General features: G+C 44.2%; 1 protein-coding gene across 4 annotated transcripts in view; it reads right to left on the minus strand.

Moving 5' to 3' along the window:
* LOC119973101 (FERM domain-containing protein 4B-like) overlaps positions 1-23,310 on the minus strand; it is a 416,202-nt gene that overhangs the window by 158,421 nt on the left and 234,471 nt on the right. For all 4 annotated transcript variants that reach the window (XM_038810633.1, XM_038810631.1, XM_038810632.1 and 1 more), the window contains 2 exons: positions 20,185-20,277; positions 11,885-11,969 (listed from right to left, as the gene is read on the minus strand). In XM_038810633.1, coding sequence (XP_038666561.1) covers positions 11,885-11,969; positions 20,185-20,277 — 178 coding nt within the window. The remainder of the gene's footprint in view (positions 1-11,884; positions 11,970-20,184; positions 20,278-23,310) is intronic.

Below are 23,310 nucleotides of genomic sequence, written 5' to 3' on the forward strand. Positions count from 1 at the left end.
TGGGAATTCCAGGAACCCGGGACCCGTCTGGGCAGCAGCTGGTTGAATACCATTCAGTCTTGCCAAGCTCCCTTGTGACTTAACTGGTCCAGACATTCTATGCCTTCGTGACTCACGTGATGTCTCTTCTAATTGTGGCTGTGCATCTATCACCTCCCTGCAAAGGACACAGGCCCAATTTCGGTTCAGGTGCAAACTATCTGCCCTGAACCGGTCCCATCAGCCCCAGAAACGGTCCCAATGTCCCAGAATTCTAAAGTCCTCCCTCCTGCACCATCTCTCCAGCCACGCATTCATCTGGACTAACCTCCTTTCTATACTCACCAGCATGAGACAGTCAAGGTATATTCTCTGGAAAGGGAAAGATAGGGCAAACAAATACCGAGCTCGCTGGATGCCAAGGGGGATAGAAATTAAGATTTAAAAAGTGTGCTTATGACAGGTGTCAAATAAAAAATACAATTGAAAACCAAGCTGAATATAAAAGGTTTAGGTGAGAGATGAAGAGGTGAAGAATCAAACTAAGAGAAGCAAAGAGGGAGCATGAAACAAAAGTGGCACCCAACATAAAAAGGAATACAATTTCTTCTATGAGCACATAAATAGTAAATGGCTGGTAAAAGGAGTTTGGACTGATTTGAAATGAAATGAAAATGAAAATCGCTTTATTGTCACGAGTAGGCTTCAATGAAGTTACTGTGAAAAGCCCCAGTCGCCACATTCCGGCGCCTGTCCGGGGAGGCTGGTACGGGAATCGAACCGTGCTGCTGGCCTGCTTGGTCTGCTTTAAAAGCCAGCGATTTAGCCCAGTGAGCTAAACCAGCCCCTTGGGACTACATGGGGGAGGGGACATAGCTGAGGTATTAAATGAATACTCTGTACCTGTCTTTACGAAGGAAGAAGATGCTGTCCAGGCCAAGGTAAAATATGAGGTAATTAAAACACTGGAAAGATTTCAAATTGATAAGGAGTCGGTATTGGATAGGCTATCTATACTTAAAGTGAATTATGCACCAAAACCGGATGAGGCAGATGCGAGGATATTGAGGGAAGTGCAAGTAGAGGTTAGAGAAACATTGGCCATAATTTTTCAGTCTTCCTTCGACTCAGAGGTGGTTCTAGAGGACTGGAGAATTGCAAATGTTATTCCTTTGTTTAGAGAGGGTGAAGATAAGCTCAGCAACTGCAGGCCAGCCAGTTTATGGTGGTGTGAGAGAAACAATAATTAGGGACAATAAATTAATGCTGCATGGACAAATGTGAGTTAATTAGGAAAAGGCAGCACGGATTTCTTAAGGAAAAATCATGTTTAACTAACTTGTTGGGAAGGTAGCAGAAGGAGTTGATGAGTACAATGCTGTTCATGTGGTGCACATGGATTCCCAAAATGTGTTTACTACAATGCCGCGAAATAGACTTATTTGCAAAGTTATAGCTCATGGAATAAAAGTGACCGTAGCAACATAGATATGGAACTGACTAAGTGAGGGTTGCATGTGGTGCAGTGGTTAGCACTGGGTCTGCAGCGCTGAGGGCCCGGGTTTGAATCCTGGCCCTGGGTCACTGTCCATGTGGAGTTTGCACATTCTTCCCATGTCTGCATGGGTTGCACGCCCGCAACCCAAAGATGTGCAGGTTAGGTGGATTGACCATTTTAAATTGCCCCTTAATTGGAAAAAAAACAATCGGGTACCCAATTCAAAAAAAGGAATTGGCTAAGTGACAAGAAACAGAGTGTAGTGGTTAATGGATGTTTGTCGGGCTGGAGGTGGGTTTGTATTGCAGTTCCCCAGGGGTCTGTGTTGGAACTCTTGCTTTTCCTGATACGTATTAATGACCTGGACATTGGTGTACAGGGAACAATTTCAAAGTTTGGAAAAATTGGCAGCATTGTTAACTGTGAGGCGGATTGTGTAAAAATTCAAAAAGACATGACAAGTTTGTGCAATGGGCAGGCAGATGGCAGATGAAGATGAATGTCGAAAATGTGAAGCGATTCATTTTGGTAGGACGAATATAGAGAGACAGTATAAAATAAAGGGTACAATTCTAAAGGAGGTGTAGGATCAGAGGGATCAGGGTGTATATGTACAAAAGTAATTAAAAGTGGCAGGACGGGTTGAGAAAGCAGTTATTAAAGCATGCAGCATCCTGGGCTTTATTATTAAGGACATAGACTGCAAGAGCAAGGAGGTTATGTTAAATTGATATAAGTCACTGGTTTGGTCTCAGAGTATGATATCCAGTTCTGGACATTGCACTTCAGGAAAGATGTGAAGGCATCAGAGAGGTCATTGAAAAGATACACGAGAATGGTTCCAGCGATGAGGAACTTCAGTTATGTAGATAGATTGGAGAAGATAGAGAAAAGAAGGTCGAGTGAATATTTGATGGAGGTATTTAAAATCATGAGGGGTCTGGAGAGAGTAGAGTAGGAGAAACTGTTATATTCATGAAAGGAGCAAAAATGAAAGGATACAGATTTAAAATAATTAGTAAAAGAAGCAAAAGTGATATATGAGGAGAAACTTTTTTATGCAGCGAGTAGTCAGGGTTTGGAATGCACTGCCCAAGCGTGTGGTGGAGGCAGGTTCAGTTGAAGCATTCAGAAGGGAAATAGACGGTTATCTAAAAAGGACATTGTGCAGCGTGAGGAGAGAAAATGGGGGAATTATATTAGGTGAGTTCTCATTTGGAGAGCTGGTGCAGACACAATGGGCCAAAGACCATAGAAAGCATCCTCTCTGGCTGCATCACAGCCTGGTATGGCAACTGCTCAGCTCAGGACCGCAAGAAACTTCAGAAAGTCGTGAATACCGCCCAGTCCATCACACGAACCTGCCTCCCATCCATTGGCTCCATCTACACCTCCCGCTGCCCGGGGAAAGCGGGCAGCATAATCAAAGATCCCTCCCACCCGGCTTACTCACTCTTCCAACTTCTTCCATCGGGCAGGAGATACAGAAGTCTGAGAACATGCACGAACAGACTCAAAAACAGCTTCTTCCCCACTGTCACCAGACTCCTAAATGACCCTCTTATGGACTGACCTCATTAACACTACATCCTGTATGCTTCATCCGATGCCAGTGCTTATGTAGTTACATTGTATATCTTGTGTTGCCCTATTATGTATTTTCTTTTATTCCCTTTTCTTCCCATGTACTTAATGATCTGTTGAGCTGCTCGCAGAAAAATACTTTTCACTGTACCTCGGTACACTTGACAATAAACAGATCCAATCCAAAATGGCCTCGTTCTACGCCATAACAATTCTGCGATTCTGTCTTTCTTGGCAGAAAAGAGGAGGAGTACAGGGTGAGGTGAGACTGTAGATTTCTCCCATTTTTAAGCATATGGGTTTACACCTCCATCTGATCAAGTAGGGGAGTAGAAGCTTTGCTTTTGAATGGAAGCTGTTTCAAGTTATACTACATACTGCAAACAGATCTGCAACCCACCTCCAGCATAGATACATCTCTGCCCAGGACACTTATTCCATGGAATCATTCCAAATTGTCACTGGAAATATCCGCAACACAAGCCAAAATGTTAGATCAAGCAAGTGACAAGTACATTGTTCTCTAGGCTTAACAATTTAATTAGCTTCTGAATGGAGAACTGGTAGCAACATAAGAAGGCACTGCAATTTTACTCAAAGATCAAGGTCACTCCCACTCAGCCCTAATACTCCCTTCATCAACGACTATACATGTATCAACGTAAAGTAACGTCACTCTCTCAATATGCATCACTTTAAAACGAGCACCACACCACCCCATCCAAAAATGCTCACTTTACCAAACATTGCTACATTTACATTGAAGGGCTTCTATCAGCTTTTATTTTACAAAAAGATAAATTTCTAAGCAGATCCTTCGGCACCATAATTAGCCTTCATAAGCACAGCTGATATGTGCGCATAAGACCTATCCCCAAATTGAGCGAGGATATTCTGAGACCCACTTGTACACAGGTAAACTGAAGATGCAGTGCTTCAATTAATCTGGTGGTGTCCAGTAGCATAGTCTAGTGAAGAATTATGGTGTGTAAAGCAAGCTGCACAAATTTGTCCTGCAAAGGGTCCTCATCATAAAGGTTTCCAAGGATGAAGAAACTATCAGAGTGACAGCAACCAAGTGAAGATGCATGTTTGTGCTGTTGGACACAGGAACTATTTTCTTGGTAACCCCATCTGGGGATTGTATATGTCTTCCTCCATCCCCACCACAGACGTGTCATCACCTGAGAACCTACAGCTCTTTTTCAATGAGCAAAAACTGCGTTCTGCAATTTTTCCAGTTGGCATTTCACATAAACAGAAAATGTGGGCCAATCAGTAGAATAATTAGCCAAAGTTCATTTTTATTCTGCGAGTGAGCCACTATCACTGCTGCTGGTTATTGTGATGGTGAGCGGTGTAATTGTGGGGACTTTCTGGTGCATCTTTTTATCATAAATTTAGAGTACACAATTCACTTTTTCAAATTAAGGGGCAATTTAGCGTGGCCAATCTATCTACCCTGCACATCTTTGGGTTGTGAGAATGTGCAAACTCCACATGGACAGTGACCCAGAGCCGGGATAGAACCTGGGACCTTGGTGCCGTGAGGCAGCAGTGCTAACCACTGTACCACCATGCTACCCCGGTGCATCTTTTGATGTTGGTGCTGTTAGCATCAAAAATGTGAGTGCAGCATGACCAGAGTCTTGAGTCTAATCGTTTTTGATGACCTTGAAGAACAGCATCACATATATTGCAGCAAAAGCACATATTGGTTACACTGTTTTATAGCTTCATCTTTATTTGATATCCCACTGTTTGTACTATTTCACAAGGATAGAGTAGAAATGCTGAAAACATCTTGTACTGGACAAGAAGTAGACTTAAGCTGATCTCAAGTGTACTAGAGATACAACTAATTTATGCACCACTATATTTGCTCACAATTCAGTGGGGAAATAAATATTCTTAACAAGCAACATTGGTTTTTGCTGTTGGTTTTGACATGTTTTCCAAATAGCTCAGAAGTGTTGTATTCCTATGCTTCTTGTCATGATAGAGAGGTATTAGGAACCTGGGCCCAGAAATGGGGTCCAATGTGTGGCAGGCAATTTAGGTGTTAAACAGACTGAAGGAAAGACTGCTAGCAACAGTGTCAGAGGGATACGCCCACAGTCTGAGTTTCCTTGTCTCATTCAGACTTAACCTCATTAGTGGGAATATACAGGATGTCTCAGGTCAGCCAGGATGATCCACTCAAGATACATTGTCGTTCAGGACAATCTTGTTTGACCATCCATCAGCCCAGCTTTGTCTGATGACCCTATTTGCCGTCAATGGAAGGTTAGTTGCATGAGAATGGCATAGCTCTGTTCTTTTGTATAAACGGGAGTGGGCAATCAGCAAAGATAACGAGAACAGGTTCAAGTATGACCATTGTGGTGAATGTAACTCCGTAATTCACACTGTATTGTATATACATGAGACCATGCATTTGTAAGCGCAGTTGCGTTGTCCGATCACTAGGGGGAGTAGTGCTGGGAATGCTTAGGAGTTTGTACAGGGCTCCGCCCACGACTCCTCCCCCTGGACTGCTGTATAAATACCAATGCTCAGAGCCAGTCGTTCAGTTCATCGAGAGTTCAATGCGGAACAGGCTGGCTCTGTTGTAAGTAGATTAAAACCACTGTTCATATCTTAAAGCACGTGTCTAGTGAATTGATGGATCCATCAATTTAATCTACGTAAGAAACAGTCAGGATCAATCATGGAATCAGCCCTCAAGCCTGAACGACTGGAAGTCGACCCTCAGGATGCAGAGGCAAAATAATTTTTTTCTCATTGGCTGCGGTGTTTGTAAGCCTACCTGGCAGAAGCAAGCACAGCCGAAATAACGGAGGAGCAGAAAATGAGCCTACTGCACGCGAGGGTGAGCCACAGAATCTCTACTCAACTAAACTGTGCCGGTACGTATACTGAAGCCCTAGCGTTACTCGACAAATTGTATGTGAGGCCTGTTAATGAAGTCTATGCACGACACTTGTTTACTACTTGCCGCCAGCGGCCTACGGAATCGCTCGCAGAATTCCTGAGAGAGCTTAAAACTTTATCTAGTGACTGTAATTACCAGGCGGTTACCGCGGCAGAACATAGAGAACTTGCTGTACGCGATGCCTCTGTTGCGGGCCTTAGGTCAAATTACGTGCGCCAGCGACTGCTGGAAAAGGGGGCCCTAAATCTTGAAGCGACTGTTGAACTTGCTACCACTATGGAGGTCTCCTTCTGCAGCCTCACCTCGTTCCCTGCGACCCCGTCATGGGCCCCCGACCAGCGACTCCCCAGGCCTGCGCCGTGCGGCCGCCCAGCCACAATGCTGCCCCAGCCTGCCACTTTTGCGGCCAGAATCAGCACTCGCGGCAGCACTGCCAGGCCCGCAACGCGACCTGCAGCAGCTGCGGGCGAAAAGGACACTATGCCAGAGTGTGTCTGGCGAAGAAAGCCCCAGCCTCTAACCCTCCCACGGCTCAAAGCACTCGTTCCCTGAATTCGCAGGCCCCGAAATGCTGCAGCCTGTATGCCGACTCCGCCCCCACCTGACATGTGCGACTCATGGGGGCGGCCAGCTTGGCAATCCTCCTCCATGCGGCCGGCCATGTGCGACTCATGGGGGCGGCCATCTTGGGATCCATCCCCTTCAAACTCTGAAACTCACCTCGTCGACTACGCACTCAGAGGGCAGTCATCACGGGGCCACTCCAGCACAGCTGATCGAGCCGCCGACGACCCGCAACTCAGCGCAGTCACTCTGGACCAATCGCGCCCGAAGCATCTGCGAAACTCGATGAAAGAGGTCCAAATCAACGGGTACAGCACGCCATGCCTTTTCGACTCCGGGAATACTGAGAGCTTCATACACCCAGATCTGGTAAGACGCTGTTCGCTCCCAGTTTTCCCCGTGCGACAAACTATCTCTCTCACTTCAGGCTCCCACTCTGTCCAGATCCAGGGGCGCACCGCAGCGATACTCACAATCCGAGGCGCTAGCTACGCAAAATTTCAACCCTACGTCTTGCCCGAACTCTGCGCGCCACTCTTATTAGGCCTAGATTTTCAATGTAACCTTAAGAGCCTCACCCTCAGCTTCGGCGGGCCCCTGCCCCCACTCACTATCTGCAGCCTCGCCACGCTGCTAATCTCCCCCTCCTCCCCTCTTTGCCAATCTCACACAGGACTGTAGACCCGTAGCCACTCGCAGCAGGCGGTACAGCCTGCAGGATAGGGTGTTCATCAGATCAGAGGTCCGAAGGCTTCTCAGTGAGGGGATCATAGAGGCCAGCAACAGTCCCTGGAGATCTCAGGTGGTGGTCGTGAAGACCGGGGAAAAACTCCGCATGGTTGTCGACTATAGTCAGACCATAAATAGATTTATGCTCCTTGACGCGTATCCCCTCCCCAGGATTGCAGACATAGTAAACCAGATCGCCCAGTATCGGCTCTTTTCCACGGTGGTTCTGAAGTCTGCATACCACCAGCTCCCAATCCGCCCGGAGGACCGCCACTACACGGCATTCGAGGCCGTTGGCCGCCTCTTCCATTTCCCCGGGCCCCCTTCGGCGTCACTAACGGGGTTTCGGTGTTCCAACGAGCAATGGACCGAATGGTGGACCAGTACGGGCTGCGGGCCACGTTCCCGTACTTGGACAATGTCACCATCTGCGGCTGTGACCAGCAGGACCACGACGCCAAGCTCTACCGTTTTCTCCAGACGGCTCAGAAATTAAACCTCACTTATAACAAGGAGAAATGCGTTTTCCTCACAACCAGACTAGCCATCCTCGGCTATGTCGTGAAAAACGTAATCCTGGGCCCAGACCCGGACCGTATGCGCCCCCTCTTAGAACTCCCCCTCCCTCATTGTCCCAAGGACCTCAAACGGTGCTTGGGTTTCTTTTCCTACTACGCCCAGTGGGTCCCTCAATATGCGGACAAAGCCCGCCCACTCTTTAAGGCCACACTATTTCCCCTGTCAGCCAGGCCTTCAACTGCATCAAGGAGGACATCGCCAAGGCGGCCATGCGGGCGGTGGATGAATCCACTCCCTTTCAGGTTGAGAACGACGCCTCAGAGGTAGCTCTAGCAGCCACCTTAAATCAGGCAGGAAGGCCAGTTGCATTTTTCTCCCATACCCTCTCCACTTCAGTACTCTGACACTCGGCAGTCGAAAAAGAAGCACAAGCCATCGTGGAGGCTGTTCGTCACTAGAGGCACTACCTCGCAGGTAGGAGGTTCACCCTCATCACCGACCAACAATCGGTTGCTTTTATGTTTGACAACTCGCAAAGGGGAAAAATAAAAAACGATAAAATCCTGCGGTGGAGGATCGAACTCTCCACCTATAGCTATGATATTAAGTATCGACCGGGGAAGCTCAACGAGCCCCCAGATGCCCTATCCCGCAGGACATGCGCCAGCGCGCAGATATCCCGCCTGAAAGTCATCCACAACGACCTCTGCCACCCGGGGGTCACCCGGCTCGCCCACTACATCAAAGCCCAAAATCTGCCTTTCTCCACTGAGGATGTAAAAGCCATCACCAGAGACTGCCCGATCTGTGCGGAGTGCAAACTGCACTTCTATAGACCAGACAGGACCCACCTGGTCAAGGCTTCTAGGCCCTTTGAACGCCTCGCAATCGATTTCAAAGGGCCACTCCCCTCAACTAACAGGAACGTTTACTTCTTAAACGTCATAGATGAGTTCTCCCGCTTCCCATTTGCTATCCCGTGCCCCGATATGACCTCCCACACAGTCATTAGGGCCCTGCATAGTATCTTCACCCTGTTTGGTTTCCCCAGCTACGTGCACAGCGACCGGGGTTCGTCCTTCATGAGCGACGAGCTGCGTCAGTACCTGCTCGACAAGGGCATTGCCTCGAGCAGGACTACCAGCTACAACCCCAGGGGGAACGGGCAGGTGGAGAGGGAGAATGCGACGGTCTGAAAGACTGTCCTACTGACCCTCCGGTCCAGGAATCTCCAAGTCTCCCATTGGCAGAAGTCCTCCCAGACGCGTTCCATGCTATTAGGTCCCTCTTATGCACAGCGACCAATCAGACCCCTCACGAGAGGCTCTTCATTTTTTCCAGGGGCACTACCATGTGGGTCTCACTCCCGGCATGGCTGAAGACACCGGGCCCTGTACTCCTGAGGAAGCACGTCAGGTCGCACAAAACCGACCCTCTTGTTGAGAAGGTGCGCCTCCTTCACTCCAACCCCCAGTACGCCTTCGTCGAGTTCCCCGACGGCCGTCAGGATACTGTATCCCTCCGGGACCTTGCACCCGCCGGGTCCAGCATCACCTCTATCACTACAGATGCACCCCTCACCCTACACCCCATCCTGCCGCCCCCTCATGCTCCCGAGCCCACTGAGCCCACTAGCTCGCTCCACCTGTTCCGCGCGCCCACAATGGTTAACCCCCAGCGCCCTCAGTCCCCAGTCGAACCAGACGGGTATGGAGCTCGGACGAGATCTTCCCTGGAGTCCGCCATCGTACCCCAACCCACAACATCCGTCCAGCCACCACAAGAGGCTGCAACCCCGGTGCTCCGCAGATCGCAGCGGACGACTCGACCACCGGACAGACTCAATTTATGAACCACCACCCCCGCCGGACTTGATTTTTTTGTAGGGGATGAATGTGGTGAATGTAACTCCGTAATTCACACTGTATTGTATATACATGAGACCATGCATTTGTAAGCACAGTTGCGTTGCCCGACCACTAGGGGGAGTAGTGCTGGGAATGCTTAGGAGTTTGTACAGGGCTCCACTCTTGGCTCCGCCCACGACGCCTCCCCCTGGACTGCTGTATAAATACCAATGCTCAGAGCCAGTCGTTCAGTTAATCGAGTTCAACGCGGAACAGGCTGGCTCTGTTGTAAGTAAATTAAAACCACTGTTCATATCTTAAAGCACATGTCTAGTGAATTGATGGTTCCATCAACCATCTCAGGGAGAACCTTTGTTTAAGTAGCTGGGCGGAGCATAGTGTGTCATGAAGGAAATGAAGTAATTTTCATAATACATGAAGAGACGGAGATAAGAGCCAAGAGTAAAGGTATGGGCTGGTGGAACAGTCGAAGAGTGCGGTTAGGGCTGGTGAAACAGTCTAAGAATGACGATTAGGGCTGGTGGGGTCCTTTCCCCCTCTCTGTACCAACTGACTTTACTATCATGGAATTCAAAATTCAACATGAACTACCAAAGTTACTTTAAATTTTTCTTGTAAAATAAGAATTTAAGGAATGGCTGTTGCTGGAATTTCATAGCTTTGTTGATGGCAAAATGATCATGCAGATACTGCTCTCTGGAAATGAATTCCAAACCCTGTGAAGTGGCTTCTATGGGAGAGTTCACTTTGTTACAAGATGCAGAGCTGTAACCTACTAATTGATCAAACAACAATTTGTCTTCTTTTGGCAATCATACTCTGCCTCAAGTTAAAAGTGTAAAATAAGGCAAGCTCTGTTTTCTCAAAGTACAGAAATGCAGAAATACTTGCTGAACCAGTTGTCAGGAATGTTTATAAATGATCTTCAGCAGCAGGTCATTATCTCAAATCACTTGTCAAATGCATACATGTTTGTTGCTTGAATGTATTTGCCTTTTCTTGAAACTAAACTTTTTTGTGTTTCATTATGCAAAATCAAACTCACCATATTTTGTGCGGTTATATAAAATGATAAATATTATTCTAGTGCAGGAAACATAACTGCTCCAAGACATTTGCTAAAACCTTTTTACCAGAGTAAACAACTCCAAGATTTTCCTTTGCTCTCAGTAAGAAGTCTTAAGTATGGCAGTAAGGTCAAGTACAAAATTTACGAGAGCGGAGCAAGTTTAGAATGCTTTTTTAAAAATCCTACAGGATAGTGGATGTGTGGAACAAATGCCAGATAAGGAAATTAATTAAGGAAGGAGTTGCATTCATATTAGTTGACAAGTGGAATTGATGGTCACAGAAATGTTAACAACACCTGTTTAATTTTTAGTGTGACTGGTAGCTTAGTATTCCTAAAAGTGGACCACTAACAGGACTTGTGGGATGAAAGACCACAATAGAATATGTCTTTAGATGAAGTGAGGTGATGGATTTTTCTCACTCTGGACTTATGTCAATAAAATAACATTTTTTTGCAACGAGATAAATATTCTCAATACCCTTGCTTTTGTAAAATTGTCAACCAAGGGAGAAAATGTGTTGTGATGATATCACCATATGAAATTTATAGTGAGCTTTAAACATCCAGTGTAAGTCGTGAAACGTGATGTGGCTGTATTTCAAAATAGAATGGTTGTAGCACAGGAGCCATTTGGTCCATTATGCTTTTGTACTCTATTCCCCTATTTATAAAGCTCGTATGCCTTGTTATTCATTTTTTCAACCTGCCCTGCCCCCTTCAATAATGTGTTCACATATACTGCCTCGTCTCTCTGCTCTTGCACCCCCTTTAGAACTGTATTCTTTATTTTTGTTGCCTCTCCTTGTTCTTCCTACCAAAATGTATCACTTTACATTCTTCACATTAAATGTACTCTGCCATGTGCCCCTCCTACCAGCCTGTGTCCTCTTAAAGTCTAGCACTATCCTCCCAGTACACAATACTTCCACATTTTGTTTCATCTGCAAATATTCAAATTGTGTCTTGCACATCCAAAGTCACGAATATAGATGAAGAAAAGCAGTGATCCAAATGCTAACCCCTAGGAAATCCTACTTCCTACCTTTCGGCAGGCCAATAAAATAGATTAGGGCTGGAATTTATTACAATGAACTGAAAGATGCTTACAAAATAAAGCATTGGCTAAACATTCTTACCTTGTAAATGCTGGATTTTGCATTCAGAAAGAATAATTCCACAGTGGTAATGTCCTTCAGGAATGATATGTTCTCAATGTAAAACCTAAAGCAAATTAATACATTCATCAAAATGCGAGCTTTAACTGACTGATTTCTGCATTTTACTGGCAACAAAATAAATAACATTCGTTGTAACATTCATGTAAAAAAAACTTCATCAAATTTGCATCGTAGAAGGTAGTTTTGAGATGTTCATGTACACCCCCTAGTGGTTAGTTACAGATCTCAGAGAACAAGTCTGGTTGAAGAATGATGCAAGAATAAATGCACGTAAACAAAAAGAGCAGGGAAAATATTTTCTCCAGTGATGAAACTAGATCTGAAATATGCAAAAATAATTTTTAGGGGGCGGCATATGGCACAGTGGTTAGCACTGGGACTGCGGCACTGAGGACCCAGGTTCGAATCCCGGCCCTGGGTCACTGACCGTGTGGAGTTTGCACATTCTCCCCATGTCTGTGTGGGTTTCACCCCCACAACCCAAAGATGTGTAGGGTAGATGGATTGGCCATGCTAAATTGCCCCTTAATTGAAAAAATAAAGTAATTGGGTACTCTAAATTTTAAAAAAATTATAATTTTAAAATTGAAATACTTTAATACAAGAATTAAGAATTTCCCAATTCTGATTGCATGAAATCTAACTTGGAAGCTAAGAAGCTCCATTCATAACTGAAATTATTGAAATCAATCTCGCTGATGCTACCAAGGAGCACCATTTTTAATGCAGGACAACTAGAGACACCTCAGAGAATGTGCTCATTTTCCCCTCCCCTCCACTCCCAACATATTAATTGCTGGAATTTGGTTCCATTCTTTGGTACCTTATACAAATGGCTGATGTTGCTGCATTATGAGTGTCAGCAGGCTGTCAAACCTTGGGGGCAACATGTTGAGCACAATCCTGTCCTCACCTGACACTCAGACATGCCTATCCACTCCCCTCCCCCATCTGAGGTCTGCTAAATCAGCACATCTTGGAATTCAGCCTCAGACTTCGCTCGTCCGCATGGCTCAATCAGTGAAACTATGGAGGGAGTGAGACCAGTATTATCAGTGGGAATAATCTACCTTGGTGTCCATTTATCTTTCTTCCCCCTAACTATTATTAGGTCACTGACATAGATGAAAGGATTTGACTTCAGTAAACTATTTGTTTGCTGCAGGGTTTGAATTATATTTGACTGACTGAGTTAACATATTACGGTGTAGAACCTGTAATTCTGATTTGCAGGCTTTCAAGCAACAGGGGGGTTAAGACAATGGACAACACTCTTAGTCAGAGAGAAGACTGACTGTTGCAGCTGTAAATTGTTGACAAGGGCAAGAGAATTGATCAGGAAAGATAAATCTTGGAGGCAAAGCAATAGAGCCGATTAAAAATGATTAAAAAACACTGGTAAGAGTGAACAGATCATGTATCAGCAGCAAGAGGACACAATGTACGAAGAGAAAGATACAAATTTCACAAAAAGTGAAGTTTGGGAAGTATCAACTTACAAAGAATGAAGTCGAAGAGTGACATGTTGATCTCCCCCCAAACATAATCCCTTCAGCTGTTGATGCAGAGTACATTGATTTTCAAATGTTCCTATGGAAAGTCACAATTTGATGCAGTTGCGCTTTGGTGTAAATATTTTATTTTTCAAACCCATGAACAGATTTTTAAAAAATGCTTGACTACGACATTAATTCTATAAAGGAGGTTGTATGAGGCCTTACGGAGGGTGAATGCCACGTCGTTGTGTGCAAGGCTCGGCTCATTCAACTGAAGGTGGTGCATTGGGCACCTTAATAAGGGCAAGGATGAGCGTGGTATTTGAGGGTGTAGAAGAGAAGTGTGAGCTGTGTGGGAGAGGCACAGCAAATCACCTACATATGTTCCGGGCATGTCCTATGTTAATGAACTTAGCGGTCTTTCTTCAGCAGCATGTCAGCGATCTTAGGCGGGGAGCTGAGCTGGGTCCCCTCGAGGCCATATTCAGGGTGTCAGAGCTGCCGGAATTGTAGGCGGGAGTGCGGGAGTGGGGGGGGTGGGGGGGGGTGGGGGGGGGGGGGGGGGAGATATTTTAGCCTTTGTGACGCTGATTGCTCGCAGGCAGGGTTCTGCTGAAGTGGAGGTCAGCTTCTCCACCCAGTGCCTCGGTATGGCTGGGTCTGGAATTTTTGTATTTGGAGAAAATTAAATGGGTGCTGAGGGGGTCGATTGGGAGGTTCTATATAAGATGACAACCATTTGTTATGTATTTTGAAGAGTTGGTCACTGTCAGCTGTTGGGGGGTAGGAGATTTGGGGGGGCTGCTCTTTTTTTGGATTATGTTTTGTATTTGTATATAAATTTTAAAATGTTCATTAAAAGAAATCTATAGATAAAGGGTTAAAATTACTTAAATATATTTGTTAAAAAATCTAATTATGGCAGAGGTCAAAATCTGAACGTGTTGGAGTATGGTATAATATGAGATATCATTTCCATCTTTTTAAAATGGGTAAAAATGTCAGTTTTCCACTTGCTGAAATGATGTATTGGATTAAAAAAATACTTCAACTCGAATATGTGGAACTGTATGATGTGTTAAGTTAATGTCTCTCGTATTGCGATTACATTGAACTTATTTGTAATTTGCTTTTTTCCTGCAGGGGGCGTATTGGCCACTTCACAAAGTTCTTCGTTGCTCTTTATTCCATTGAGAGATCGGCAGAGAAAACAGTCACACAACCAAGATAAAGAAAGACTGTGAAAACATATTTTCTGAATTAATAATTCAGGCTGGTTTTGTCTTTCCTGTTAAAGTAATTGATTTACTTTGGACTATAAAGGCTCTTGGCAGACTCAATGCAGCAACAATCGCTAATAGTGAAAATAAAACTTAAAGACGATTCAAAAACATTAGAAAATACAATTATAGCTTGAATAGAAGTATCAGATAACACAGAACTGGTGGCAAAAAATTGCAGACACTAAAATTCCACATGGATTATGTGGAACTATACCTGAAGAGTTTTTAAATTGTTAATATTTTAGGTCAAATTTACTGTAACTTAGATGTATTAGTGATCTGATGCATTGTGTTCTAAAAAAGTCATTGCAAAAGTATTTTCTGGTTCTGTGTGATTCTTTATCTTCACTGTTTACGTTCTGTATCAACAATTTACAGGGTGTTTTCTGCAGCTGTGTCTGTATTTGCTAATTTTATAAGGAACATTATACATTCAGGTGACACACATAGGAAGAATTCATTCCACTTGAACACAAGGACATGAAGAATAGGAATAGTTCTCCCCGTGTGTGTGTGGGTTTCCTCTGGGTGCTCAAGTTTGCTTCCACAGCCCAAAGATGCGCAGGCTAGGTGGACTGGCCATGCTAAAATTCTTCTTAGTGTCCGGGGATTTGCAGATTAAGCTACGGGGTTATGGGGATAGGGCCGAGTGGATAATAATAATAATCTTTATTGTCACAAGTAGGCTGACTTAATACACCAATGATGTTACTGTGAAAAGCCCCTAGCCGCCACATTCCGGTGCCTCTTGGGGTACACAGAGGGAGAATTCAGAATGTCCAAATTACCTAACAGCACGTCTTTCGGGATTTGTGGGAGGAAACCAGAGCACGCGGAGGAAACCCACGCAGACACGGGGAGAACGTGCAGACTCTGCACAGACAGTGACCCAAGCTGGGATTCGAACCTGGGACTCTGGCGCTGTGAAGCTGCAGTGCTAACCACTGTGCTACCGTGCCACCCAAATGGGACAGTGGACATGGGTAGAGCGTTCCTTCGGAGGGTCAGTGCAGAGCAAATGGGCCGAATGGCCTCCTTCTGCACTGTAGGGGTTCCATGAATGTAAGACTGGACCATAGACCATGGGTGGCATGGTAGCACAGTGGTTAGCACTGTTGCTTCACAGTCCCAGGTTCGATTCCAGCTTGGGTCACTGTCTGTGCGCAGTCTGCACGTTCTCTCCGTGGGTTTCCTCCGGGTGCTCAAGTTTCCTCTCACATGTCCCGAAAGACATGCTTGTTCGGTGAATTGAACATTCTGAATTCTCCCTCTGTGTAACCAAACTGGTGCTGGAGTGTGCCGACTAGGGCCTTTTCACAGTAACATCATTGCAGTGTTAATGTAAGCCTATATGTGACAATAATAAAGATAATTATTATTAAGGTGGCACGGTGGCACAGTGGTTAGCACTGCTGCCTCTTGGCGCCGAAGACCCAGGTTCGATCCTGGCCTTGGGTCACTGTCTGTGTGGAGTTTGCACATTCTTCCCGTGTCTGTGTGGGTCTCACCCTCACAACCCAAAGATGCGCACAGTTGGCGAATTGACCACGCTAAATTGCCCTTAATTGGAAAAAATTTTTTTTGGATACTCCAAATTTAAAAAAAAATAAGACTGGACCATTTGGCCTGTTGTGTCTGCATGGCTATTCAATATCATTGCTGATCTGATTGTAGCCTTAACTCTACTTCCTGTCTGTCCCCACATAACCCTCAACTCCCTTGCAGATCACAACTCAGGGTTGAATACATTCACAATGACCAAACCTCTTCTCTCTGGGTCGAGAATTTCAAAGATTACCAGCCCTCTGAGAGAAGAATTTCCTCCTCATTGCCACCTTAAATCAGAGACCCCTTATTTTTAAACTCTGCCCCCTAGCTCTGGGAAACATCCTCTGAGCATCTACCCTGTCGAGCCCGCTCAGAATAATTCATATTTCAATAAAATCACCTCTCATTCTTCTAATTGGCAATGAGTATAGGCCCAACCTGCTCAAAGCTTCCACATAAGGCAACCCCTTCATTCCAAGAAACTAGTGAACCTTCTCTTAACTGTCGCCAATGCAGTCTACCCATTCTTAAGTAAGGGACCAAAAATATACCTAGTACGCGAGGCGCAATCTCACCAATGCAATACTTTCCTACATTTTCTTTTACAAATTTAGAGTACCCAATTCATTTTTTCCAATTAAGGGGCAAGCATGGCCAATCCACCTACACTGCACATCTTTGGATTGTGGGGGTGAAACCCATGCAAACACGGGGAGAATGTGCAAACTCCATATGGACAGTGACCTAGAGCCAGGATCGAACCTGGGACCTCGGCGGCTGCAGGGCTAACCTACTGCACCACGGTGCTGCCCTGTATTCTTTTCTACTTTATTATTCCATCGTCCTTGCAATAAAGGCGAAAGTTCTAATTACCTTCCTAATTAATTGCTGTACCTACATGCCATCATTTTGTGGTTCATGTGGGAGGACACCCAGATCATTTGGTACTGCAATATTCTGCAGTCTGTTGCCATTTAAATGATGAAGGGTGCTTCATATGCTTTCCCTGGACACGTTACAGATTTGATCTATGTTCACTATTGTGTGTGAGAGAGAGAGAGAGAACTGTCACCAGATACTTTATTCTCTCTACAGTTTTCCCATTCCATTTCTCACATTGTCTCTTCTTTTCTGAAGGCACATCAGCTTTCAATGTGTGGATGGCATGCAGTCAGTGGCACTTTAGCATATAACTGGCTGACTCATGGGTGACAACAGCATCACATCAGTTTATGGTTGATAAATTTGCCACTGTTGTTGCTCCAACATTGCTCTTGCTGATGAACTGTGATTAACCGACATGTCAGGGTTTTTAGGTTATACCATATCACCATTATCACATGCAGCCGAACAAGATGTACTTGGTCAACTCAGATTTTTCCTGGTCCATCCTCCTTCTGTTGTGACAAGACATTTCTTTGAAAAAGTAAAATCTTCATTAGTGCCTGTACCTTCACTGCTAATTGCTGATTGTTCTTTTGCAATTGGGTGCACCGAGTGGATCTATGTGAATGTGGAGGGGCTAGTAAAGATAAACGACAAAGTGATATAATGCCGATTAATAGCAGTTGGTTGAATGGAGAAATGCAGGAAAGTGTTAAACACAGCCTTTTTGGAGTTTGCTGCCCCTAAAATAATGCAAAATTACAAGTTTTAAAGGTGATGCATTCTATGGAGGTTTATTTCTGTAGCAGCTTTTGAAACACAGAGAACGTGAGTTTAGTTAAAGTATTCAATTTCCCCTATGTACACTTACACACACACACACACACACACACACTTGCACACAGTAATTTAGACAAACTGAGGATAATTTCAATTTCCCCTTGACTCTCGCTGCTGCCATTTTTAAGAGGGCCTAATACTGTGTCGCTGAAGTGCTAGTCTCTTCCAGGTTTTTTAAAAATTTAGAGTACCCAATTCATTTTTTCCAATTAAGGGGAAATTTAGCATGGCCAATCCACCTACCCTGCGCATCTTTGGGTCGTGGGGGCGAAACCCACGCAAACACGGGGAGAATGTGCAAACTCCACACGGACAGTGACCCAGAGCCGGGATCGAACCTGGGACCTCGGCGCCGTGAGGGCAGAGACCCTTTTAATGTGTAAATGAAGTACCTATACACAGGCAGTGGGTGTACTGTTCATGATCCAACCAATTCTATGGTGGTAGGGACAAAGGGGGTTCAATAAAACTTGTACCTTTTAAGTTATTTTTTGTGAGCGAGAATAGCTCTAGCCCCAAATAGTAATCTGGGCTACTGTCACCCTGGGCTCCACCTAGGAGTTACCATACTGATACTGGAGCAGCCTCCAGCACCACCGATATTGCGCCTGGATTTGGTAAACTTCATTTCAACACTCCTCTGGGGGGGAAGAAAGTTCATAGAATCATACAAAGTTTACAGCGCAGAAGAAGGCATTAGGTCCATTGTGTCTCCGCCTGCTTAGACACAAGCCAGCCAGTCCCAGTCCCACTTTCCAGCATTTGGTCTGTAGCCCTGCAGGTTACGGCACTTGGGTTCACTGCCGTAATTAAATGAGGTTGAGCTGGAGCATGGCTCCAGTCTGTTTGGCTGCTGGTGCACTCATCGGTCAACTAGCAGGATGCAGAATCTACCCTGATGTGTGGGATGAGAGATGTTAAGAAATAAAGATGAGATAATCATAGGTGACACGGTGGCGCAGTGGTTAGCACTGTTGCATCACAGCACCGAGGACCCGGGTTCGATCCCGGCCCCGGGTCACTGTCCGTGTGGAGTTTGCACATTCTCCCCGTGTCTCAACCCCACAACCCAGAAGATTGCAGGATCGGTGGACGGGTCATGCTAAATTGTCCCTTAATTGAAAAAATATAATTGGGTACTCTAAATTTATAATAAAAGAGATAATCAAGTAACAGGACTGTAATGATGCACTTTCAGATACTTCATTAGTAGAACAAAAAGGGATTTATTTACAAGCGATCTTCAGGAGCTGCTTCCAGCTAATTCTCAAATGCCTCTGCCTGGGGAGACCCCTCCCCCTAGGGTGATTCCCCACTTCAGGTCCTGATTGCCACCCAGACCAGTTGACACTTACTCTGCTGTGTGACCCTTAAAAGGACAGTCACTGGGCAGCACTCTGGCGCAATGCTCAGCACTGGGACTACGGTGCTGAGGACCCGGGTTCGAATCCGGCTCTGGGCCACTGTCCATGTGGAGTTTGCACATTCTCCCTGTGTCTGTGTGGGTTTTTCCCCCACAGTCCAAAGATGTGCTGGTTACGTGGATTGGCCACACTTTGCCCCTTAATTGGAAAAAAATAATTGGGTACTTAAATTTATTTAACAAATAAAAAAAAAGGAGTCACCAGAAGGACGTGCATAAGCGGTAGCAATTCCAGAAGAATATGGTCACTCTTATGTTATGGGGCTCATCTGGTACAGTTTCTGGGCAACAGCAGTAACATAATAATGTAGTGCTTAGTTTCTTCCCACCTGACAATTCACATCAATCCCATAACCACTGGGCTGTCTCATTTTGGTTTGTTGCAATAAAAATGACAATTGTGAAAGAAGTGGGCATTCTATTCCAGTGAGCTCATACAGTTTAGTAGTGTTGGAAGATAGGAGGCATTGGAAAAGTTCAAATGTTGCTGATTTGGGTAACAAATATGGTGTCAGTTCCTTTTACAGTAGCATCTGAATACTGCACCTGAATCCAAGAAGCTCCTGTTCAGAATTCAATTGACGCCCAAAACTGAAAATACCACCTCATTTATTCTTAAATTTCTTTAGTCTCATTCCAACTCTCCATTTCAAACAGCTGCTCTTAAGTGAACTCAAATGAACACTTTGAGGCTGAAGCTTTAATCAAGAACATGACCAACTTTGAAATGTATTCTTTGTGCATGATATGAGCTCAATTCTATGCAAATATCAATGAACTCACTTGACTGAAAAGAATAAGGCCACAGGTCCTGTTTTCTTAGGCAAATCATGATCCAATACCCTGCGATCCAGCTGCAGCCAGTTACTCTGACCTCTGCAGAGGGGAAAAAGGTGAGAATTAGGAGGTTGTAAGTAATCACAGATCCTGGTACATTTTCTTTCTTGAGATACTTGATATAATAATTGCCTGATTGCAATGAGGCCATCACATTCTCTCTGCACATAAACATGTGGTTAACACTGTTGCTTCACAGCTCCAGGGTCCCAGGTTCGATTCCCGGCTTGGGTCACTGTCTGTGCGGAGTCTGCACATTCTCCCCGTGTCTGCGTGGGTTTCCTCCGGGTGCTCCGGTTTCCGCCCACAGTCCAAGGATGTGCAGGTTGGTTGGATTGGCCATGCTAAATTTCCCTTAGTGTCCAAAAAGGTTAGGTTGGGCTACTGGTTTACAGGGATAAGGTGGAGGTGTGGGCGTAATTAGGGTGCTCTTTTCAAGGCTGGTGCAGACTCGATGGGTCGAATGACCTCCTTCTGCATTGTAAATTCTATGATTCTATGTATAATGTATAATGGTTTTAGTTCCAGAATAAAAACAAAATACCCAGGATATTGGAAAACTAGGGGCTTTTCACAGTAACTTCATTTGAAGCTGACTTGTGACAAGCGATTTTCATTTAATCTGAAATAGAAATAAAATGCTGGAATGGAAGAAAGTTCTGAAGAATAAGTCGTACAAGACTCAAAATATTAACTCTTTCCTTCTTCACAAACGCTGCCAAACTTGCCAAGTATTTATAAACTTTGTGTTTATATATTAAATTTCAGAATGTGGTTTTCACAACATCAGCTATCGATGTGTACTCCAGATCTGTTAACATGAACAATTTGTGGCTTCAAACACCTGGGCAGCTCATCTATTCAGTTGGACACGTTTTCAAGTTATCTTCTTAAATACTTCTTTGTAACCGTCTAAATGGGTGACAGTGTGTCATGCTTAAATGCCTTTAGCACTGGCTTTATTTAATGGATTACAGTTGTAAATAAATTACTTTGCATTTCTCACAGAAAAATAAACTCAGTAAGCCAACTGATACATTACAGTATAATGGTGTTACTGTTTAAATGTACTCAAAATAGTTCATGCCATTGTAAAGTTTTTGAAAACAAGCCCATTGAATGGAAATAATAAAGTTTTGGCGGTTGCCACAGTAACGATGTTTCAGAATGAGTTCTGCCACAGGTGGTTCTTTTGTTCTTATGACATGAACTGAATTGAAGAACATGGCAAATGCTGTGTGACTGGACCGCTGTTGTCATTTTTTTCAGTGATGTGAGATAACTATGCTGGAGACAGGCATAATTAAGTACACCCCTAGTCAAATAGCTGCTATTGAATTTGACAGATAGCTTTCACAGCTTGGGGAAGTTACCCTTTTCCCTGTTAGCCCTTTTAAATAAATTGGAATTGGATTTGCTTGTTTGGCATGGAACCTACTTGTCTGTCACAGTGTGCCTACACGTGAACAAAGGACTACGTCCATTACGGAGCTGAACCAGGAAGATTAGCAGATATTTAAATTACCCAGAGATTTTAAAATAAAAGTTAGCAGTTTTTATAATGATGTGCCACTAAAATGGATTTCTATTACCCAAATTCAAATTCCACTATGTTGATTGTTTTCGGTATGCATTTAATATTTAACAATACTATTAGATGAGTTACATAAACTTGACTTTTTCATCTTAGCTCAGCATCGTTGAATTGCTTTGATGTAACAGTCTTGTCTTGAGGACTTAATATGAATGTGTGGTACAATATCCAATTATCTTTTGGATAGCAGAACAAGTTATTTTCATGCAGGAAATAGGTGCATCAGTATTCAGAAGTTAGCATTATCTTTCCTCCATAATTGCAGCACAATGTGATGGTAAAACATGATGGTGACAGTTCAATACACATCGCTCAAAATAATGTGCTAATTTTATCTAATTTTAATTGCAAAATAAATTCATTATCCCCACAAGGGGCTCATTTTTGCTGACTGTTTAAACAGTGCTATGGATGTTTGAGATTGGAGTTACTCTCAGTTACACACCTATGAGCATATTATGCCAATACATTGTGATGGGGGAGATAGTTTTCTAGCCAGCTGCAAGATGAGCGTCATTAACTTGTTCAGTTTTACAGGAAATTGGGGAATAACTTTCTACCTTTTGGAGTGTAAAACAGGATTCTCCCATGTTCCTTTGCCAAGATCAACAGGGCCAGGACAAAGGCTGCACTCAAGATAGGGGGAAAAGCCATTAAGCAAACAGTGCCAGACTGCAGCAAGTAGGTGCTAACAGGAGCAAATGATCTTTCCCACAATGGAGGCTGGCTTCTTGTACGACTTCACAGCTATTAAAATAGAACGAGAAATCTTTTGAGTTTTAGCAGACGTCATGAAGGCACATTGCCAAGAATGCCAAAACAGGCTAGATGTTCTTTTAAGTGAAATTAATTTGCAACAAGTAAGCCTACTGTGCAGTTACTTTTAAAACATTGTTAATCTCCTGTGAGCATTCAGACCTGTATTGTCATTGACCGAGAGAGCACAGAACTATCAAGTTCCAGGAAAAACTTTGCTCAACCCATACAGGAAAGTAGAATAAATGTTGACATTATGACAAACCTGTGAATTTTGGTTGCTAAAGTTGCCTTTACAGGGAGAACATTGCTGAAGCGCTAATAAATATAACAATTTGATCAAAATTACAACACAACTTTAACTGCAGAATGCCCCATAATTTATGTTTTAAAAGAACAACAATAGTTATACTTTGGGTATTTTTTTTTTGAATGGGATCACGAGGAATAAGGCACGGTTTGAATGGTTTCCAGAGAGGCCTGGCACTTCTATGAGCAAGATGGCGTGCAAGATTATGAACTGTACATTGTTAACATGGAATACAACCTGTATAGGCATGCCTGTTTGCATCCTGTTTTCATTCCAAATTGATTCCTTGTTGGGATCCTCCCTTTTTGAGCTTTTCACTCCCAACTGTTGAGAGAAATGGGTGTGTAGGATTCCAAACTTTCCCACAGTGCCCGTTCCAGGACAGAGTTTGTTAAGTCATAGTCCCTAGCTA

This window comes from Scyliorhinus canicula, chromosome 11 (assembly GCF_902713615.1).
Source record: "Scyliorhinus canicula chromosome 11, sScyCan1.1, whole genome shotgun sequence".
NCBI lineage: Eukaryota > Metazoa > Chordata > Chondrichthyes > Carcharhiniformes > Scyliorhinidae > Scyliorhinus > Scyliorhinus canicula.